The sequence below is a fragment of the Hoplias malabaricus genome, chromosome 1 (genome assembly GCF_029633855.1).
Source record: "Hoplias malabaricus isolate fHopMal1 chromosome 1, fHopMal1.hap1, whole genome shotgun sequence".
Lineage (NCBI taxonomy): Eukaryota > Metazoa > Chordata > Actinopteri > Characiformes > Erythrinidae > Hoplias > Hoplias malabaricus.
The window spans coordinates 17,557,528-17,578,740 of NC_089800.1; the positions used below are offsets into that span (position 1 = coordinate 17,557,528).

The window sequence follows — 21,213 nt, forward strand, 5'->3', positions numbered from 1 at the left end:
AGGCACTGTCTGGTTTATCTTGCCAGCAAACTCAAATAATGTAATATATTCTGCAATATTGCATTCTTTGAAATAATAATATGTACCAAAAGTTACAAAATGTTTGCTGATACAAGTCTTTAGCACCTTTAGTTAGGTAATATAACTGTAGCATTATTTCAAAACTCAGATTTTTATTCTCATTATCTATTAACAGTTCCTCTTAAATAAGAGAAAAATTTGTATTTTTATGGTCATCTTATTGACTTATTTTGAGGGTGCAATTACACGTTTGTATCCTTAGTATACATAAATGTACCTGTGCATAACCTTTTTCCCCCCAGTGTGCATGCAAAAGCAACTAAATTATTATTTGATGTCTTTAAAATTGATACTACTGCTGATGTGTAAAAAAGCATGTTATGTGAAAGTGTGTAGGCTGAACAGTTGCAGTAACAGTAGTTTGCACACACAAAACAACTTGTGAAACACTGACAACCGAACAGCTCCTTCAGCATTCTTACCACATCCTGAAACTACGTCAATCCAGCAGCTCTGCATGAAAACCTTATCACCTCGGTTAAGATAAACAAAGTCAAAAGAACGCCCTCCTATCACCCTCCCCACATCACCAAACTCAGCGCATCAGGCCTGCAACTCCACCACTCCCTCTGCCCTACTGGACAACTGACATTTTACTCTACAAACTAATACATTAATTACTTAATGCAACAGGCATTTTGGCTAGCAATTTAAACACAAGAAATTCAAATCAAAAGAACAGGCTTACAATATTACTGATGGTCCTCCAACTCATCTGCTGTTATAATTGTAAATTAACTTTGTGAACTAAATTTCTAAAGCACATTTAAATAGTGTTTCACACTCTATCAATATCTTAGAGAAAATACATGATATGAAATTTCTTATGGTCAAGCAAAAAATGTCAATGTTTTTACAAAGGTTTATTGAAATGTAATAGTTGGGACTAAATTATTATATAATATTCAGGAAAAAATTAAAATGAAAACTACAAACGAATTAACTTTTCCAAAATACAACAAATTAATAAAACAAATGTTAAATGTAAACTCTTGTCTGATGCCAGACATTTTAAGCAGTTATTTGTCAATACCGATAAAATTCCTGTATGATTTGTCATGTTCTGAAAGTCCCCAGAGCCACTTTGTCCTGCAACTACAACCACGCATGGGCTGTGATATTCAGTCAAGCATTTATTTCCCTGTCATGTTCCACAAAGCGCACATACAGAAAAAGTGCATGGGTATTTTTAAAAAAGCTCACACTGGCCTGATACAGGGCCTTAATTTCTACCAAACTCCTTTAACTAAAAGCACTGAGGAACTTCTGTGCCATGAAATCCTATGATTCAAGGGCAAAACATGCAAGACAGGTAGTGAACTAAGGCACATGACCACATCCACCAGCTCCACCCAAGATCCAAGACAGCTACAGTATCATATCTCACAGATACAGATTCTTTCAAGATGGCAGCTGAGATATTCTAAAATAACTTTGTCCTTTCGTTTTTTGGTAGTTTGTTTTTTCTTTAGAGCACATGGGCATGTGAAACATCTTTTTCCAAAAAGTGGTACATGTATAATTCTATGTGGATTAATAGCAGTGGGTAATACAAAGATATTCCCTCTTTATTGTGGAGCTTCACTAGCTTTTGTGTTTCAACAACAAGAAAGTAATATTTCATTAAAAGACATGTTTGATACAATTGCAACACGGATTCCAGTTCTCCATTTTTACAACATTCAATAAATATGACATCAAGTTATACATTTAAGTTATTCAATTAATACATTAACAATATTAATGATCCCATACTTCGTGAGTACCATTTCTCTGTGCTAAGAAAGTGTTGTATACTTTCTTAATCACTGTGAACATGATTGTAAACATTATATATACACACTAAATAAAGCTTAAAAAATAAATTCATTTCAACTTAGTGTTTTTAGCAATCACCTGCCTACATGAGCGCCATACCTAATATTCAGCTGTATTGCCCATCATTAATTAACAGGTATTATACAATTACTTAAAAACTTTATATTGATAAGCTTTCAAATTACTTACGAGTGCAGTTATGAATACAAATAAATTAAGTGAACAGAATTTCTAAAGAAAAATTTCTAATAGAAATGCTTTTAAACTCTAACAAAGATACATGACATGACATTTTTTCATATTTATCTATGCATCGAAATGGCAGTTTAAAGAAGTCTCCATTTTGACTGAACTTTTGTCAGGCGTCTTGTGCAAAACATACTGAACACCACCCTGTTTGCGAGAATTGTTCTTTCACAAAAGAGACTTGTTTGAGAAAAACGTGTGTGAGAATAAGAGTGCAAGGGTTGAAAGAGGTCAGAGCGACAGTAGAGGAAGAGTCTTAAGAAAGCCAAAAGAGAGAGAGAAGGGGACAGAAAAGAACGAGTGAGAGACAAAGATAATGTGAGAATGAAAATGAGACAACGAAGAGAAGAAGAAAATAAGGATGACAAAGTGAGAGAAGACAAATGCAGTGAGGAAGACAGAAAACAAGAACCAGTGAGAGAGAGAGAGAGAGAGTTGTGGCCATCTGTGATGTTGGCTGCTGGCCAAACCACTGCCCCTAAAGCCCAAGCACATGTTTAACTGTCTCCCTTTGCAACGGTAGCCTACCTCAACCCTGAAGAACACAGCAGCATGGAGCAACCACACACACTCAGACACAGCAACAGCCTCTCACATTTTACAACTACTGCATACACACACACACACACACACCAACAGCCTCTCACACTTTACAGCTGTGCGCACACACACACTCCACCGCAACAGTCACTCACAGTTTATGACTGTGCAGACAGGGAAACACAATGTTTACTAAAAGATAATTGCTCCACACAGCTTGCAAAATATGCACTGGCCTTCCCTCAGCCTCAGATCAGACCTGCTTCTCTCCTTTAATGGCACAGATTTGCGCATCAAGACAGCTGCATCTGCACGAGTGTGGTTAAGATCAGTCAGATATGATGACTGACTGTTGTTGCATCTGTAAACACACACCAAACTGTGGCCTGTCTAACAAAGTTTATAAACTAGGGGTTGGTGATATGGGAAAAACACAACATCACAATATTTAAAGACATTGCTACATGTGGTTTTCTGAGGTTTGAAAAGTTAATTCCCAACTCTACAATAATATAACTTTTCAAAGTGGCACTTTCCAAAATATCAATACAGTGAAAAAAAATGTATATATCTAGATTTACGCTGCAACATTTCCAAAATCCATAGACAAAGAAAAAAATTATGCACACACCTTTTAATGAAATATTAATATTTCAATACTAGAGTTTGATATTTGTTAATATGTTTGAAAATATGTTAAATCTTATGATGATGTAATTTATCACAACAATAGAATCACACACACACCATCTTTCCACCATCTTTAAATTTACATATGGCATTTTCATCCAAATCAATTAAGTAGTAGGCCCTAGCTTCACTAAGCCCACAACTTAATTTACAGCCATTGTTTAAAATTGAGTAACTGCTGGTTTACCAGTCTTTTGGCAGTATCTAAACAAGAATCAAATCCGGTCAAACAATCTCTGTCATTGTAAGATTCACAATAATAAATACATATAAATAAACCAGGCAACACCAACACTGCTCTTGGAGGACTGCTTTTAAGTTCCAACCCAAATACACCTTATCTACCAAATTATGGTCTTTAGGAGCATCTAAATGCTACTGTAGGATTTTGGTTGGATGAATATGCAGGTAATGTGATGCTGTAAGAAAACACATACACTGTATAAGTATATGTTGGTCCCCCATTGTAAACACTGCACTAAACTAATTACGCTTTCTTTTCTACATCTTCTGTAACTGCTTCATCCTGATCAGGGTCGTGGTGGATGTGATGCAGAAACACACTGGGGACAGGGAAGCTGTCCATCACAGGACATCACATATTCACACAGTCACTCACATGTGAAGAATTTCACACATTCACCCAGTTATTGCTGAAAACATTTAAACAGGATTAATCATGCTCTTTTGTTAGGAATCATGCCGTTGATTTATGTTCTGATAATATTGCTGGGAGCTTCAAAAAGATGCATTAAGATGTTTCAGGGTGCATCTTTAACAAAATCCAGTCATTCTTCCCACATCTAAGTTGGGTTTAATTAACTAAAGTGTTCAAATCTAAAACATGAAATAAGCCTAGTCTTGGACATAACTCCAGTGCTAAATTAACATTTTAATTTAAAATGCAGCTAAGCCTGTGTTATGAAAACTTAACCAATTAATCGTTAAAATTAAAAATATTTTAAAAGGATTCCACCATGTTTGCTCTGTGCTGGCTGATTTTGCCTGACATCTCTAACTATACTTTGTCTTCTGTGACTGATAGTCCCAATGATTGCACCACAACAAGGACCTACAATTAATTTTGCAGACTTAGGTCAAGGCTAGTTAGATTAGCTTTTATTTGGCTTTGCTGTACATATAATCCTATAGAATAAAGTTGATTTCCTGCTCATGAAAGTCTACCTCAGCTAAACAGCTTGCCATGTTGTTCCTGCATAACAGGTAGTCTTGAAAGCTGGTCACAGTGCACTGATCAAGAACGGGGCCAATAATGTGACCTCGGAGAACAGGCCATTTCACCATCAGAGAATTGCCATACATGCATCCTTTCCTTATGGTGGCAGCACAAAGGCCTGGACAAGTCTGGGCTTGGACACTAGGGCTGTAGAGCCACTCTGTGGGTCTACCACACATTCCACTGACGGATGAAATTCCAGCTAAAAGCCAGGGAAAGCCTTGGAGGCTTTCCCGTTTATAGGCCTGGCTCACTGGGCCAGAAAGCACCGTGTCAGTCATTTGGCCTGCACTTTCAATACTTTAGAAGTGCAAGCACCAAAGTCAGATCATTTTTTACTTTAAACACATTAATATAAACATCTAGAACGTGGTAAAAAAGTGGTGCAACATAAGACGGGATAGGCATTTGAGATACTGGCCTGGTGTACAGTCTAAGGCTAAAGATACGCTTGCTGTTAACTACAATTTTGCGTATGCATGGTGGCTGCATTGCTTTCCTGTGTCCTTTGGTTTGTCTGTTGTATGTGTCCCCAGAAATGAATGCTACATTAGTGCTGGGCGGTATGACCAAAATTTTGTATCATGGTATTTTACAACATTTTATCGGATTCACTGTATTTGACTTTTTTTTCCCCATGCATGATGTGTTAACCACATTGATTGCGAGAAGAATTTCTGCAGTAGAGTGGTTAAGTGCACCCTACTCCACTGTCATGAGAATTGTACATTGAACAAATAAAATTCCACATTAGTATTACATGTAATACAGGTCTGCATACTTGTCAATGGTTGTATTGCACTGAAGAAGTCCCAAATATCTTCGTTAAATAACAATATTTAAACAAATAAATAATAACAATAATGAAAAATAGCAACAATGTGCAACTCCAAGCAACAATACTATTGATACTTTAGCTCAACAGCATTTGCAGTAAGTGTTTATTTGGTCCATATTCGACCTTTTAAACCCGAAGTACCTTCAGACAACAGACATGGCTCCTTTTTTTGGCAAATTTCTTCTGGGTCATTATCTTCTACTTCAGTGTCTGGTACAAATTCTGGTTCAGAACTTCCCCTGTCCATTTTCACCACTCAACAACTCCACTAATACTTGCGCTTTGTTCCATGCATCTTTAGCGGCAAAGCAACGAAATACGTCCCCTGTGAAACAATTTACCACCACGCTGATTTCCTTACATGGTTAGGCTTTATAAACCAGTGTTGCCATAGACCAGGGTTGATAAAACAGTGTTAAAAATTTTGTCATAACAAAATGTGAACCGGTGTGAACCGGTATACCGCGCAGCACTCAAAATGGCAGACACTGGCTGTACCAGAGATATATTCGCTATTGTCACACAGTCTTCGATTTAGCAGTCTTACACACGGTCTAAGAAGGTGCTGCTGTCATCGCATTTTGGCCAAGATCAAAGAATTATCCAACGCTTTATTTTCTTAAGTCTCCCTCTGTTTACATTACATAACCCGGAACATATTTATGGCCAGTGTTCTCTGCTCTGCCCTCTAGTGGAAGCCTCCAGGAACACGTCACACTAGGCAAGTATGTAAAAGGTTAACAATACAGCCATTGCAAACTTACATCTAAACAGCAAGTATTTCTCAAGACTAACGAATCTTGCCGAAAAGCTTAAGTCTATTACTCGTGACTTACAACAACCAATCGGAGGCTTTAGTCATTTATTTTGTGGTTCATCTCACCAAATCTATTAAAAAGACAGATTCTGCTAAAAATATTTTGCACTGTGAAAATGTTTGCAATTATGGCTGCATTACCTTTCTGATTCGTTGTCACTTCTGTTGATGATCATCATTAGAGTGTAAGACAGGCTGGATTTGATTTTTCTCAACAGGTGAACTCTAATGGTTCGAAAGTTTTGCAGCGGACACATGGGAGTGATAAACCTAGTTTTCAGCACTTTGTCAGCACAAGCTGTGAAGTGCAGTTTGCCACAACTTAGCATGGGTCAGGGCAGAAACTCAGCTGAAAACTACCCTGATCATTACATTTGCCACAGGTCTGTAATTCTGTTCCTCTTCCAAAGAAACAGTCTGCAAGACGGGGAGATAAGCAACTTCTATTTACTAAGCAGAGTGTGTGCAGGAACGTTATGTAGGGCCATTTGTTTTGCCAGGTCAATGGCAAGAGACCTTTAAGAAAACATCTGTCCACTTCAGAACACTTCTATTAGCGAAGGACAACACTTAAGAGATGAAGCCTCTGGAGAGGCACTGGGGATAACCAACACACACACACACACACACACACACACAAAGCATTTACCTGTGCCAGTTGTCTTGGGTCTGGGGCTCCAAATAAAGAGGAGCTGGAGCTGAAACTGATTGCCCCTCTCCGGCTGAGAACATGCTTGGGAACCGGCCTGTCTAGAGGCAAAACCGGTAACTGATAACATACTTCCATTGAACACTACCAGCGCTGGATCCGGATCAAAAGTTTAAATAAAAAAAAAAGAAATGTATAAATCACTTTTTTTAAAAACGAGGAACATAAAAGGGAGGAATGGCAAGGAACTTCAACGTCGCCGTTATTTTAAATTATTTAATCTTGAATGCAAAGAAAAAAGAAAGAGAAAAGAGAGGTGAGAGATGTTCAGGACAAGTACTTCATGATTTGTTCGGATTTCGGTGAAAGTCGCACGGATTCTGCCCGTGTTTCCCCCGTCGTCCCGTACTCCATTATTATCTACAGGGTTTTCTGCGCTCGGGCCCCTTTCCTCCTTTTCTCACTCAACTCGGGGCCTGCGGACGACGAGGCCTGTGTCTTTCTGATATCTTTTAAAAAGCGCTTCCTCATTTTTTTCTTCTCTCTCTTTTTTCTCGCTCTCTGTCTCTCAAGCTCGACTTTCTCCGTTTCTCAGCCGTGCCTCATCGTGAAATGGCTCCTACGACGCGTCAACACAAAAGGCATGAGCACTTCACATCGGCGGAACGTCTGCAGCACATCGGCAGCAGCAGCGATGCTGGAGAAAAAAATACAAATGCAGTTTAAAACGGGGGAAACCCAAAAGAACCGAGCAAACGTGCGTCGTTTCTCCGAGAGCTTCTTCGCTTCTCGCAGCAGGTGTGCAGTTCTCGTTTATGCAGTCTCCCTTTCCCTCTCCGTGTGTTTTAACTGTCTTACTTCAATGCAGACTGCCGTACTTCACCACGCACCGGAGCTCATTCGATGCAGCGCGGCGTCGGCGGAGCGCTGAGCAGGCAGCGGCGGCTGGAGGCAAACAAAAGCTCAGTGTGCATAGAGCTTGGCACATGCTGACTGTATCAAACGCCAGATGAATGGAGTAAAACAAAACAAACGCGTGGAGAACACCTTAGGCTAGCTAACTCAAGCTTCCCCCTTAAAAAACACAAAAACCACCACAGAAGCTGCAGCACCTCGCCAGAGTTGGAGCTGTTGGCTGAAGCGCGCTAGTGCTGTCCGATTCGTGAAGGAATCATTTTAATGAACCGCCTCATTTCAATGAATCGTTTGGTATGAACCGAATAGAAGGTATAGCTTAATCGTTTAAAACCTGTGTAATACATATAATATTTGTTACTTATTATATATAACGTCTCACTGTTTGACCTGAAATAAATAATACCTTTAAATACTACACTTCATGAATTACGTTTTGATTTGTGTATGTTTTATCTTTGAAAAAGCAGCATAACTCTGGATTTTAAACATCAGACTGTAACTTTCAAAAACACTCTGTATGTTGTTTTACAATCCTAAAGTATCTTGGGGTTATTTTGCTAAGTACAATGAACTGTGAGCGGAAACCACACACACACATAATTGCGGCGCCATTCTAGACACCCAAGGACACTTTACAATCAACACAGAACGCCAATCGAGACACACACACACACACTAACACATAGATCCTAACTGCATTTCGTTGTTTTGAACTTGTACTGACAAATGACAATAAATAGAGATATGTATCTAGACCCAGTATCTTTAATTTAACCTAACTCAAAATGAAGACAATACACAGTAAAAAATCCCTATTAAGAAACTAATTCGTGCGTTTGGTTGATTGAAAAGAATGCTTCTAAGGAATCGGTTTAGGAAAATGAATCTAACTTCCCATCACTAAAGCGCTCGCGAAAGGAAAAACGTCCCCTCTGTGTATCAGCCAATAAGCGCGCAGCTGTTCATTTAAAGCCGCTTTTGATAGGACGAGGTCTGTAAAGGGTTTTGCGATGGGCGCATTTTAAGGGGCGATTCCACGGCTGAATTTATGCGAGTCTTTCACCGACTGCATGGGCCTCCGTGAGGGTATTCCACCACAACGGGGGTTTGCCCTGCAGCCGGTCTGCATCACTGCCTGTGAATACCTTTCCTTCATGAGTCATCCGCTTGTTCGTGAGCAGCCAGCCTCGTCTAATGCGAATACGTTTATACAAAGCTGTATAAACGCATTAAACGTGTTTTTCACAGGCCTCGATGGATGTCTACCCACTAACACATAAATTCTACCAACCCAGAAACCTCTATTAAGCAGTAAAATCTGGTGACTTAAGATGCCACAGCTATTCAGTTGCTTGCATGTTTCAAATGACCTCTGTAGAAAAGCACTGAAGCAGCCCTGACCCCTAAGGTCAGCTAGCTCAAAAGTCATGCTAACGCCAAGCATCAACTAAAGGATTACTGTGAATTCTATTTCTGTATTACAGCTAGATTAGGCCAGAGGAGAAATCATTCATTCATCATTCATTATCTGTAACCGCTTATCCAGTTCTGGGTCACAGTGGGTCCAGAGCCTACCCAGAATCACTGGACGCAAGGCGAGAATATACCCTGGAGGGGGCGCCAGTCCTTGACAGGGCAACTGGAGCTGTGTGACTGCAACACTACCTGCTGCACCACCGTGCTGCCCAGAGAAGAAATCAGAAATTCATAAATCATATATCAAGACCCAATAATTCACCATCAGTAAACATTAATATCAGATCTCACTAATGCTCCTAATGTCAAATGCTCATCATCTTTTTATAATTCCAACAGCTTCTGTAAAGAAGGTTATTCCTGGAGCAAAAGGGGACAAACACTATTAATATCTTTGTCATTATCCATTTTTGCAGAAATTTAAAGCAGGTGTCCACAGAGCATTGTACCTGAAATGCGCTAGACTCAATAGTAATACATATTTGGGCCTGTTCAGCATGCGTTCTGATCCTGAAAGACTGCAGGCATTAGGCCTGCAAAGCTTAACATTTGTGCTGGATTTGAAATATCTGGAGGCATTTATATAATGCTGTTGAAATCACAACTGGGGTCACATTTTCAGTCTTTTGTGTTATGCACCAAAATGTTGGTTGGCTTTCATTACACCAAACCCACGAAGGTTGCATTGCTACAGGGTTTCACAACTCTAAAAGAGGAAAATACTGAAGTGTGCAATGATGTGACCTTTTGGGAGTTTGATAACCCTCATTTAGAGAAATCAATACCATGCATGCCTGTAATCTATTAATCCAGGGCTAAAGGTTTATTGATTTGCAGTATCAATGGCTTTCTTTAGATGGCATAGGTGAGATGAATTCTCATTTATGTCACAGCTGATTGGAAGCCAAAGCAGTGTCATTTCTGATTTGTTTGTCCTGAATAGCCCCAAAGACAACCTGTGGGTTTGTTTACTTGGTACACTTTCATATTTGCATATTGGATAGACTGAGTTTACTTGCTCTGATCCAATGCGTACAGTGAATGTTGAATTGCTTGCACTTTAATTCCATACACATGGGTTTTGTTTTTGGGTGCCCAAGTCATTCATGTTTTCATGAAAGCATGACATTAATTGTACATCTTGACTTATAAAAATATATTAGAGCAGCCATTGTTTGCTCATTCACCAGTTGATTCTTATCTCCAGTCTCTTCATGGTTGGTTTACCGTTATAGTTTAAACTAAGTACGCTATTCAGCAATCTAATCCCCTCAACTTCCAGCAATGGACAATAACACTCATGCATTGTTTTTGCTTTGTTTGCCCAACAAATGCTTTATGCACACAGTTACACTTCACATAGAACAATATAACAATGACTCATTGTTATCCATGTAGGATCTGAGACTCATTTGGCTTAACAAATTAATCTTTGTCATGCCAGCCTATGTTTTAAGTGCTCTTAAATGGAGCAGAAATGAGATATGGTGTTAGAAGGCTAGAATGTTTTAAGTTGAATTGCAGGAGACTGGGGGGACAATAGTGAAGTGTACCATGGCAACAGTCAGGCTATATGCCAGGAGTGGGTACAATGACTCCCTCCCACCTCCTCCCCAACAGCTTAGAACACAATTCAGCACAACCCAACCCCCTGCCATGCAATCCTAAGCCTTTTCCAGGCAACCTGGCAAAATGGTGCCAGATCAGTTTCACCCTGCCAAAAAGCTAAATCTATAGAAGTACATGTGCCAAATAGTACACAAACCCAATTATACATTAAATACAAACTTTACGTACATGTTTGAGTGCACATTTCTGCATATGTATGACTAGTATGAAATATAACTGAGATGAATTATGCATCACACTATATTATGTACGTATGGCTTGGTGCCATTACTGTAATCCATTGAAAATAAAATATCTATTATTTTGAATACTTTTCCACCTCTCATTTATTTGTAGCTTTTAGATAAATAATGTTTTGACACAATGCTTCTTGTGTGAACGTGTTGCCTTTGCCGATATAAATGAAGTGCCATAATCTGCGGACCACAAATTTATAGTAACCAACAAGCTTTATTGGCCTTTCTAATAGACAGTCAGAAAATCATACACTCATTGACCACACATAATCCAGTTTCTTAACAACATACCTCATCAGTCAGCTTCCATCTACTATGCACAGCCTTTTATAACAATGTGTTAGCTTAGAGTCACATCGAGTCACACGATTTTGTTGAAAGAGTCGTTTACTTATATCCATCTGAGCAGCACAGTTTCAACAAAATCGTGTTTTATTGTAAGAGATATAAAGAAGGTGGAAAATTATCATTAAAAAAATGAGCGGCCTGCAAATGTCAGAAACGACCCTCAGGGGATAAAAATTTGACGAGTTAAACATAGGATATGGGTCCTTTAAAGTGACTCAGTAATTAGAATGTGTCACATACGTCATCCGCTACAGTCTCCATGTGTGGTTCATTTGGGACTTCTCTCATTTCCCAAGCAGGACAAAGCCATTTATTAATGATTTGTTTCTGAAGCACTGTTTGCTATACACTCTGTTCCTCTGAAAGACATGCTTTGCGAGAGAAGTCCCTTGGCGGGCTCTGGGGGGAGGCTGACTGTGATGAGAGGAGCCAGGCAGCACACCTGTTAATTCCCCCTGAGACGGCAAGTATCCACTTGCAATTCGACCTGCGCTATGTGCTAGTCATCAAGAGACCATAAACACTGGGAGTGCCGGCATAATTGATAGTGCTTGTTTTACGTCAGCAGTGGCAAATGGCCCAATCCCAATTCAGTCTCTATTCATTTCCCTTGGCCTCATCCATTTGGGGAAAAAAAGACTGGTGGTTATGAAATGCTCCTATTTAGGTGTCACTCTTTGATGTCCATGTTATTTCTTTCCTTAAGACGTAAATGTGTGCTACTAGGGTTAGCCAGTACACTAATTTCAAAGCCACTACCCAAAATCTTGGCAAGGCCTACCATTTATAAAAGACAGCTGAACACCCCTATTTGGTGAACGCTTCCAACTTGAAATGAGTAGTGGCTCAGCGAGAGGCTCTTGTGTTGATTGTGAGGGAGGAAAAAAGAGTTGAAAATAAGAGTACATTTCACACAGTCAATTCATTTTAATAGAAAAAAATGATTAGGTATTATTTGCTGATGCATTCGTTTTTTTCAGTTTGTTGTTTTTAGTTGTTTGTTATCTTCATTGAATTTACAAGGTATTTTAGAGGTAAATGCAAGTACATACATACATACATACATACATCTTCTTTTCCATTTCAGGGTTGCGGTGTAAATGCAAGTACTAAAATATATTTGTTTCCACAGCAGTGGTTCATTCCATAGGCCAAGAATGGGCTGAAGTAAAAGAGAATCAAATTAGAAAACGGAATGGAGGTTTCAGCAGCAGTTTGTAAATACATGTGTTTTAGTGCCACCTAGTGATAATACAAGGTCCTTACATCAATTTAACCATCTAAGATATATATATATATATATATATATATATATATATTCATTCATTCATTCATTATCTGTAACCCTTGTCCAATTCAGGGTCGCGGTGGGTCCAAAGCCTACCTGGATTCATTGGGCGCAAGGCGAGAATACACCCTGGAAGGGGCGCCAGTCCTTCACAGAGCTATATATATATATATATTGAAAAATACATAAAATAATCATTATTAAATTGGTTCTGTTAGCTATCCATCCAAGGGCTATACAAAATGTCATCAACAACACTAGACTAGTCAGAACAATTTCTGAGATATTATTTCCTATGATACCTGCACTATTGGGCAAGAATGGGTTATTATTAATTACATGACTTGATATATGCTGCAGAATATGGTAAAGAGAGAGAAGAGACATGTGCTGTTGCATCTGTTGCATCTGTATATCAATATGTATATGTAAATATCCAGTACCTGAAACGGATTATTAACGGAATATATATATTCAAAAGAAAATAAGTGAATAAACAGGAGTTATAGATGTTCTATATAACATTACAGAAGAATTGGACCCTTAACAACAGTTCAGGACCTGGCTGACCATCAGGTAAATGGCATTTAAAGCTTTGAGAAATAGAACCTTTACTTCACATCTGAAACTATCTGCAGCTATTTCTGTCCATTTGTCCAGTGAGAATGTGACTCAACAAATTGGATTCTGAGACCGCCAAGAAGCATTTAATGAGGAATAGTTTATGTAGTGTACTTTGTTGCGTATGTTATTGTTTATATTTTATTACAGTACTCATTAAAGTTCTGTCTTGAATGAGTAGGATATATCACACTGATATCAGATTTGTGACATGTAGATTTAGTAAAGAATAATGTAATTTGATCAAAAATAAAGTAATCTTGCTGGTGAATAGTTGTCAAAACTATAAAATTGTTGTTTAGATAATGTGTGAATTTTAAATCAGGTATTTAGCAGCGATCTATTTATCTCTCCATTTTCTATATTCACATTGTAAAGAAATATTGCACACTAATACAAGACACCACAAGATGGAGCTGTGGTATATCTCTAATGAGCATAGGCCCTCCAGACACTGTTACATGCACAATATGAGTTCAAAAACATGCAAACACCTGTAAATTGGACATGACTCACGTCATGCCTTCTTTATGTTATTATAGGCTCAATACTAATCTACATACAACGCTCAGCTAAATATCATAGTCTTCTCCTGTACATCAGTGATAATACACACTGAAACCCTATCAAGACTGTTGGCAACTATGCTAGGCCTAAAGTTACCTGAGCTAATGACTAACTCCATGTATAATTCATTTCCCCAGTAATCTGCTCACATTTAGAGGAGCAACCCGACTCCATTGACCTGTCTGCAGAGCCTAAAAGAGAACCTTCACAGTATCTGAAGTTGGGTACAACAGGTAAGAAAGCGAATGGCTTTCTATGGGATTAATCCTGTTTTCATCAATGTTCTGTTTTGTTATGCACTTATTTTTGGCATGCGTTTGGGTGGGGAGTCATCAGGATTGTGTAATTTGTGGATTATAAAACATTCAAAATAGGCTCACTAAAAGATGGAATTATTCAGAGGAGTTAAATGAAAATTACTTATAAAGTTTCTGGGAATTTTCACCACAAAAATGTTAAAACATACGTAAACTATTATTTCAATAGACTCTTTAGTAAACTATTTTGTGCTGCATTAATTTTATGTGTCTCAGAATATAAAATGGCCATCATATAACAGTCAACAATGTACTATGTTCAATATATACTTGTATTTGTGCAACTGTATGATTTTCTTTGATCTATTTATTTTTTAAATATATCTAATGGAAAGATCAAATTCTCAGTTCTCTTTTTGATCGAGATTGTCCATCAGCTAAGACGGTAGCACTGGGGCTACAATTGTAATGTAATAGTATACAATAGATTTTATTACTCGTTGGTCACATTAGCTTGGTAGCTTCAATGCAAAGCTAAGCACGCATAAACCAAACACCAAACACGCCTTAGTCAATGTTCTATTTGAATTAAAGGGACCAAAAATATGAACTGGACTTTCCAGCAAATCATTCCTTTAATGTCGTATTTGATGTTTAGGTAATGGTCAGGGAATATGGCTGAACAAAGGCAAAGGTCCCTGTCCACTTCAGGTGAGGCTCTGTACCAGGTCCTCAGCCTTGACAAGAACTGCACCCATGACGACATCAAGAAATCCTACAGGTGAGGGAACTGGGAGGATGTCAGTTGTTTAAATGACTCTGGATTAATTTTGCTATTTTGTTTGCTTTAGTGGTTTTGATAGTCTCTCTCTAAATCTCTAATCTCTAAAAATAAAACATTCATGTGGAACAGATGGCTAACCTTATTTTTACTTCTTCTAAACTACTGAGTATACTGTTGCCTGTCTGATGTGGTGACAGTACACTTGTCTGACAGCGTAATGGCTGTTACAAAATGACTGCAGACCCACTTTCTGACTGAACAGTTTCTACAGAGATGGAGGAGAGACAAAGCAAAGTATTACATCAGAGAAGGCCAGAAAAAGAGTTTAAACACAGAGAAATGAGCCTCACAAATGGCTCACTCACCTAGCAAAACCACTATAACTAATATTCAAAAAGACGTTAATATGCAGTTGCAGAGAATATGGATAAGAATATGGCAGAGAATGTTTTGCTTTGTCTCTCCTCCATCTACTCAGAGAGCCTGCCTCTTCTAAAATGATCAAGAGCACTAAAACACTACAGCAACAAGTGGGCCAATTCCATAACACGAGTTCACTTGAAACCCTCCAACAATTACTGTACTTACGTGTACTAATTCATACTGCCTTTAAGAGCTAATCTAACGTTAAGCATTTTAACAGCGCTTGTTTGTGCTTAATGAATATGTAATCATAGCAACTTTTCCTGAGGCCATTGGTTTAATCAAAAATTAATGAGCGTGCGTGCATGGAGCATTATAAAATGTTGATGAGAAATGACAGTTTTTACTGTAGCACTACGCAAATACATTACATAAAGATGGCTATGTTTATTTAATGTTTTTTTTAAGCTAGTGGTTTTGAAGTGTTAGGGTAACCATGGTCCCACTCAGGTTTATATAAACTGTGACTGTTATAACTTGTTTTGACTAATGTCTGTTAGTTCTGTAAGAAAGCATCATGATGTTGTGATACTGCTGTGCAGAAATGTTCATTTAGCAACAAAATTCATAAACAGCCAGCACTAATCAACTACCCAGACAAAGCATGATCATTAGAAATCTGCAATGACACGAGTATTTTTTTTAATTTGTTCAAAATATCATAACATTATTGAATCTTGAACACAGTATTGAGAATCAAACCAAACCTTATTGAACATTGTTACACCTCTACACTGGAATTAAGAGGCTAATGCTCCAAAGTAATGTAAGTCATTATTATGTCGCCTAAATTATATTGTATTAGCCTTGTAACCCAAAGCAAACCCAAAGAATCAAATTTCAGAACACTACAGTGCCATCACCCTCTCGGCTTAAAAAAAAACTATCAAATAAAAAAACACATAACTCAAATGGTATTTTTGGAAAGGAATTAATTGAACTGAAATTGGTGTAGGGCTAATGCAAGTTGAAGATTACAATGATGATATTGTAGACTCATCTGAACTCACCTGATGTAAAAATAGCAAAAACAGCAGTTGGTGTTGCTCTCCTCACCCTCGTGTGATGACATGCTGCCAGAGCTGCTAACACGGACTGCACACAGTTCTGCACAAGTCGTTTGGCAGGTTAAAGTTAGGTGTAAATAAGGCCATCTGATCCACAGCAGACAAACATCTGTCTGAGACCCAAATGTTGCTGAACTCTTATCGTAGAACACTGCACAATATTAACCCCAACATATGCTGACAAATCAGTGTCTGAAAGCACAGTGCACATTTCAGTGATTTAGATGCATCTTCTACTACTTAAATGTAAATACCCCATACATGCATTCTGTGTTTATGAATGAAAACCAATGTTGTAATATATGGAACTCTGTAAAAAAAAGCATTTTGTAAATCTACATATTTGATAAGGTGCTTTCTCGAGTAAAGTTAAAGAGGGGCATTGCTGCATATTTTCAAACTGCTGTTAACACAACAGACTTAGACAACTCAACATGCTTGGAGGAGAATGCCAACAGAACTGTAATGAATTCAGCAATGCATCACCTAAGAGTTTTAGTGAATGCCGAACACAACGCTGCACAATGGCATCTGAACATCATGTCTGTTTTTAAATGTATCTAAGATCTATCTATCTACCTGCATAAATATTTATCTAATTTTCAGTAAGAGTGGTTTGTGAATTTGATTTCATCTAACCATATCATGATGTGTTATGCAACTGATTTTTCCTCATCCCAAAAATCTACAAATTCTATTTTGGAAACTTCATGAATGTCTCTATTCTTGTAGGAAACTTGCTTTGAAATATCACCCTGACAAGAACCCAGAGAACCCTGAAGCAGCTGAGAAATTCAAGGAGCTCAACAATGCACATTCGGTGCTGTCTGACATCACAAAAAGGAACATCTACGACAAGTACGGCTCTTTAGGTCTGTACGTGTCCCAACAGTTTGGAGAGGAGAATGTGAACACATACTTCATGCTTTCTAGTTGGTGGGCCAAGGTGAGATGCCCAGTATAATGTCATGCATTACATCCTTTAACAAATCATGTTGTTAGTGAATTTTTGTTGTTGTATAGTGGACCAGCAAGTGGAATTTAAGGTTTCTTTTTTTTTTTTTACTATATATAAGAAGCTTCACAATGCCTCTATTGTTGGATGCGTTGCGGTTCTTTTTGTATGACTGTGCGCACACATTCAGAATTCAATTCATAAAGATTTGTGTGTGTGTGTGTGTGTGTGTGTGTGTTTGTGTGTTTGTGTGTGTGGTTATGTGTATACATGCTGACCTACAGGGTCTGTTTGCCATCTGCGGCTTGCTGACAGGCTGCTACTTCTGTTGCTGTCTGTGCTGCTGCTTTAACTGCTGCTGTGGGAAGTGTAAGCCACGGACCCCTGGAGAGGATGACACTGAGTGTTATGTGTCTCCTGAGGACCTGGAGGAGCAGATCCGCACTGATGGGGAGAAGGGTGAGCATATGTGGACAGAAAAACATACAGGAATTGAAATATATTTGTATTTAGATAATGTTTTATTTATTTGATACATATCCAAAATAGACATACATAATAAAACTGGACAACTTCTTTCAAAAATTAGCACTCTGTTCCTCCTGACAGGTATTTAGATATTGTTGTGCTGACAGGTCAACTCAGGTTAGGGGAAACACTGGACAATGGCTGAATATTGCATAATGAATAAGCGATCCGTTGTTGCTTTATTAGAGGAAAAGAAATTTTAGAGGAGCAGACTTTGATATTGGCACATAGTGTGGAGCTTAAAATACATGTTTTTCTAAACACAATCAGACACCCCGTTAGTGACAATAAATAGACTTGATATGTCTGAGCCAGATGTTTGGATATAAGCCATTGTTTTTGTGCCAGTTAACTGTAGGAGGTTTTTCATGTCTGCTGAAGTCCCTCACAAAACTGATAATTACTGCCTCTGAGTCATTTCTCAAAGTGAGTTTTCAGACCAGTTATTTTTGGTTATCACACGCTAATAAGAAACAATCTGTTTGTTTTGTCCCTTTGAAAAATATAATTCGTGACAGAGAGGACATCAAACGCAAGCCTTTATAAGTGGCTTTTATGTCATATTTGCCCACAGCTCTTCCTATCCAACACTGTATTTGTGTATCTGGCTACGGCAGACGCTGGCTAACGTGGTGCTGCTTCTAAATATATCGACTAGGAAAACACCACAAAGGACAGTTTACATTGTGACTTGCTCTGAAAAAATCACTCTGAACACCAAGTGCTATGGCTTCAGGCTCAGAGAACTTTTTCTGGGCAGGCAGCAAGCATCAAATAATCTCACAAACTGTGGGGAAAGCCAGCAAATAGTGGGCTGCCCTTCAAATTTGGAGACATAGTGTTCATTCCATGGGAAATAAGAGCTGTTGGGGAAGACCAACGACAACGTCCTTGGATTGAACAAAACACTTTCCCTTTGCCGCAGGATGTGCTAATATGGATGATTCTGTCGACTAAACTTATTTAGTTGATCACCACTTACCTCATTTTTTTTTCTCTCTTGCAGATGGTGAAACTCCTGTTATGCATCAGCCAACCAACGCAAGTGAGAAGACTCAATTGATTGGGGATGGACACCGAACTTACACCTGAAAAGACATTATAACTGGCACAAGATTTACAACAATTAATCATTGACTTCTTTATCTGTTTTATTAACTGTGAAATATCATTTTCAGTGCACCTCTTAAAATAGAACATACTGTACACAGACAAAGCCTACATGTATGTGTCCTAACTGTAGACTTTATCATTCAGTGCTGTCTGTACATAACTGCTAAATAATTGAATGTTACTAGTCAGCTTCTGTGCATATGATTATTGTGCATACTTATAAGATGATAATATGTTTGATGACAATGGTTGATTATATGATTGATTCATGTTCAGTATATTAAGAAATAAAATATGCTAGTTTTCATGTATTTCTGAAATGTATTTCTACAGTTTGTCATTTGTTTTCTTGATATCCTAAGTGTAAATAATTTAAAATATAGGGAACAGGTTTAATGATTCTCCAAATTTTGTGCAATGTGAGCAGTGAAATTAGACTAGTCAGTGACTTTAATTTGTAGTTAACCACATAAAATTGATTTGTGCTGGTTCTTACCAGCAAAAACGCGAAGAATGGACTTGCTATAGGAAAACGTTCAAGAACAAATCCATGAACCTCAGTGATGTATGGCGACGTGCTGGGGTTTCTATTTATGGGAAGTCAGATACCGAGTCATTCATTCTCACTATTGGTGGATCAACATTAACATATTTTACCCATTCTTGGTTGTTTGTTTATATTGGAACGTGATTTTTGCGGTGAAGCATGTCTAGAATACAAGAATGTAAAACACACAACACAGGTCCGCAGCTCTGTAAAGGGCAAGTAAAAAACATTGCCTCCTTCGAGCCGGATTCGAACCAGCGACCTAAGGATTTCAGCTGTAAGCCACTACAGTCCTCCGCTCTACCAACTGAGCTATCGAAGGGCGATGCGCAAACTCTGTTTTTTAGAATATTAAAATAAACAATCGCTCTGTCGTTTTTTTTTTGTGGAATGAAATCCTGTCCCATTTTTATGTTTCTTACGTATTTTTACAGACTAACTTTGTTAAATATTCACCTACCGTTAGCACTGTTAGCTAACTAGATTACTAGCAGGCCATTTGCCGCAAGTGTATGCTCACAAATAAAAATAACCGAAATTAGTTTTACCATACATGACATTAACAGCTATCGCTAATATAACAACTAGACGACTATATTTAGGACAAATCCTGTTCCTTTAAACTTTAGAATCGAAGAGTGTTATTATAGCTACGGTAAATATGCTTCAGTTTGTCAGTCTGATGCTACACGGTAACGTACATTTTAAACAAACAAGCGGCCTGACAAAAAAACAAATTTAAAAACGTGTAATGCTCTTTTGCAAATACTCAAAACTACTGTTTGTCCTGCTTCTTCCACGACGACGCATCATAAACTTTATTAATAATTAATTTACGATACACGTTTATCTACGTAACAAGTACTGCCTTGCGGAGCACACAGACAAATGAAATGGAATAAATACATACATACATACATTTTCCTTTCCGCTTCTCTATTTCAGGGACAGCGGGGAATTAGCTCAAATGGTAGAGCGCTCGCTTAGCATGCGAGAGGTAGCGGGATCGATGCCCGCATTCTCCAATATTTATTACTTAAGTGATTTTTTTTATGTTGCGTTAATGTTACAGTTTGAACTTGGTAGTTGCAAGGGTAAGTATCTGAAAACCAATCAGTTTAACAGCACCTCTCTGTCTCTGACCAAAGGAGTGTTCTCGCCGGTCCATTTCTTGCCAATAAAAAAATATTTGCGTCTTGCCAGTCAAACAGAGGCGGTTCTCGTTGCCGTAGAAATCATGCACGAAGTCGTAATCATCTCTAGCTAATGAAATGTTCTCTTCAGGAGGCCGTTCTGGAGCCCTGGTCGTGGCGTCCCTTTAAGATGAATTAAGGCTTAATAATTAGTGGGAAAACGTAAATAAGTCATGAAAATGAGATATTTCATTTGTGTACACAGCTTAAAAAGACGTTTGAAAAATATGCTGTCATGGGTGCACTGAGGCGTCAGTACTGTGCTGTTAAAGGTGGAACTTCAAGTAACTAGTTTTTATCAAGCGGTTTGTTAACCCAGAAAAACCCCCAAAAACATATATGAACTA

General features: G+C 38.2%; 2 protein-coding genes and 1 non-coding gene across 5 annotated transcripts in view; 1 reads left to right on the plus strand and 2 right to left on the minus strand.

Annotated features, from left to right (window-relative positions):
• pde7a (phosphodiesterase 7A) overlaps positions 1-8,130 on the minus strand; it is a 33,091-nt gene extending 24,961 nt beyond the window's left edge. For 2 of the 3 annotated variants that reach the window (XM_066662441.1, XM_066662431.1), the window contains exon 1: positions 6,917-8,130. In XM_066662441.1, the coding sequence (XP_066518538.1) occupies positions 6,917-7,054 (138 nt within the window). In that variant the 5' untranslated portion in view covers positions 7,055-8,130. The remainder of the gene's footprint in view (positions 1-6,916) is intronic. The other variant, XM_066662436.1, reaches the window with a different exon arrangement.
• A 5,609-nt stretch (positions 8,131-13,739) lies between these two features.
• On the plus strand, positions 13,740-19,474 carry dnajc5b (DnaJ (Hsp40) homolog, subfamily C, member 5 beta). Its single transcript, XM_066683109.1, has 5 exons — positions 13,740-14,232; positions 14,915-15,037; positions 17,263-17,476; positions 17,770-17,944; positions 19,020-19,474. Exons 2-5 carry the CDS (start codon positions 14,931-14,933, stop codon positions 19,103-19,105), a joined length of 582 nt encoding a protein of 193 aa, XP_066539206.1. The 5' UTR covers positions 13,740-14,232; positions 14,915-14,930; the 3' UTR covers positions 19,106-19,474.
• Positions 19,475-19,907: 433 nt separating this feature from the next.
• trnay-gua (transfer RNA tyrosine (anticodon GUA)) lies at positions 19,908-19,995 on the minus strand. Its single transcript is given in 2 exon segments — positions 19,908-19,943; positions 19,959-19,995. It is a non-coding gene; the product is annotated as a tRNA-Tyr (tRNA).
• Positions 19,996-21,213: the final 1,218 nt, after the last annotated feature.

Bases quoted from the DNA above. Each gene is read 5' to 3' on its own strand.
- dnajc5b (XM_066683109.1), top strand. From the start codon at position 14,931: ATGGCTGAACAAAGGCAAAGGTCCCTGTCCACTTCAGGTGAGGCTCTG. The intron at 15,038-17,262 runs GTGAGGGAACTG...CTATTCTTGTAG, and splicing joins GACATCAAGAAATCCTACAG to GAAACTTGCTTTGAAATATC. The intron at 17,945-19,019 runs GTGAGCATATGT...TCTCTCTTGCAG, and splicing joins CCGCACTGATGGGGAGAAGG to ATGGTGAAACTCCTGTTATG.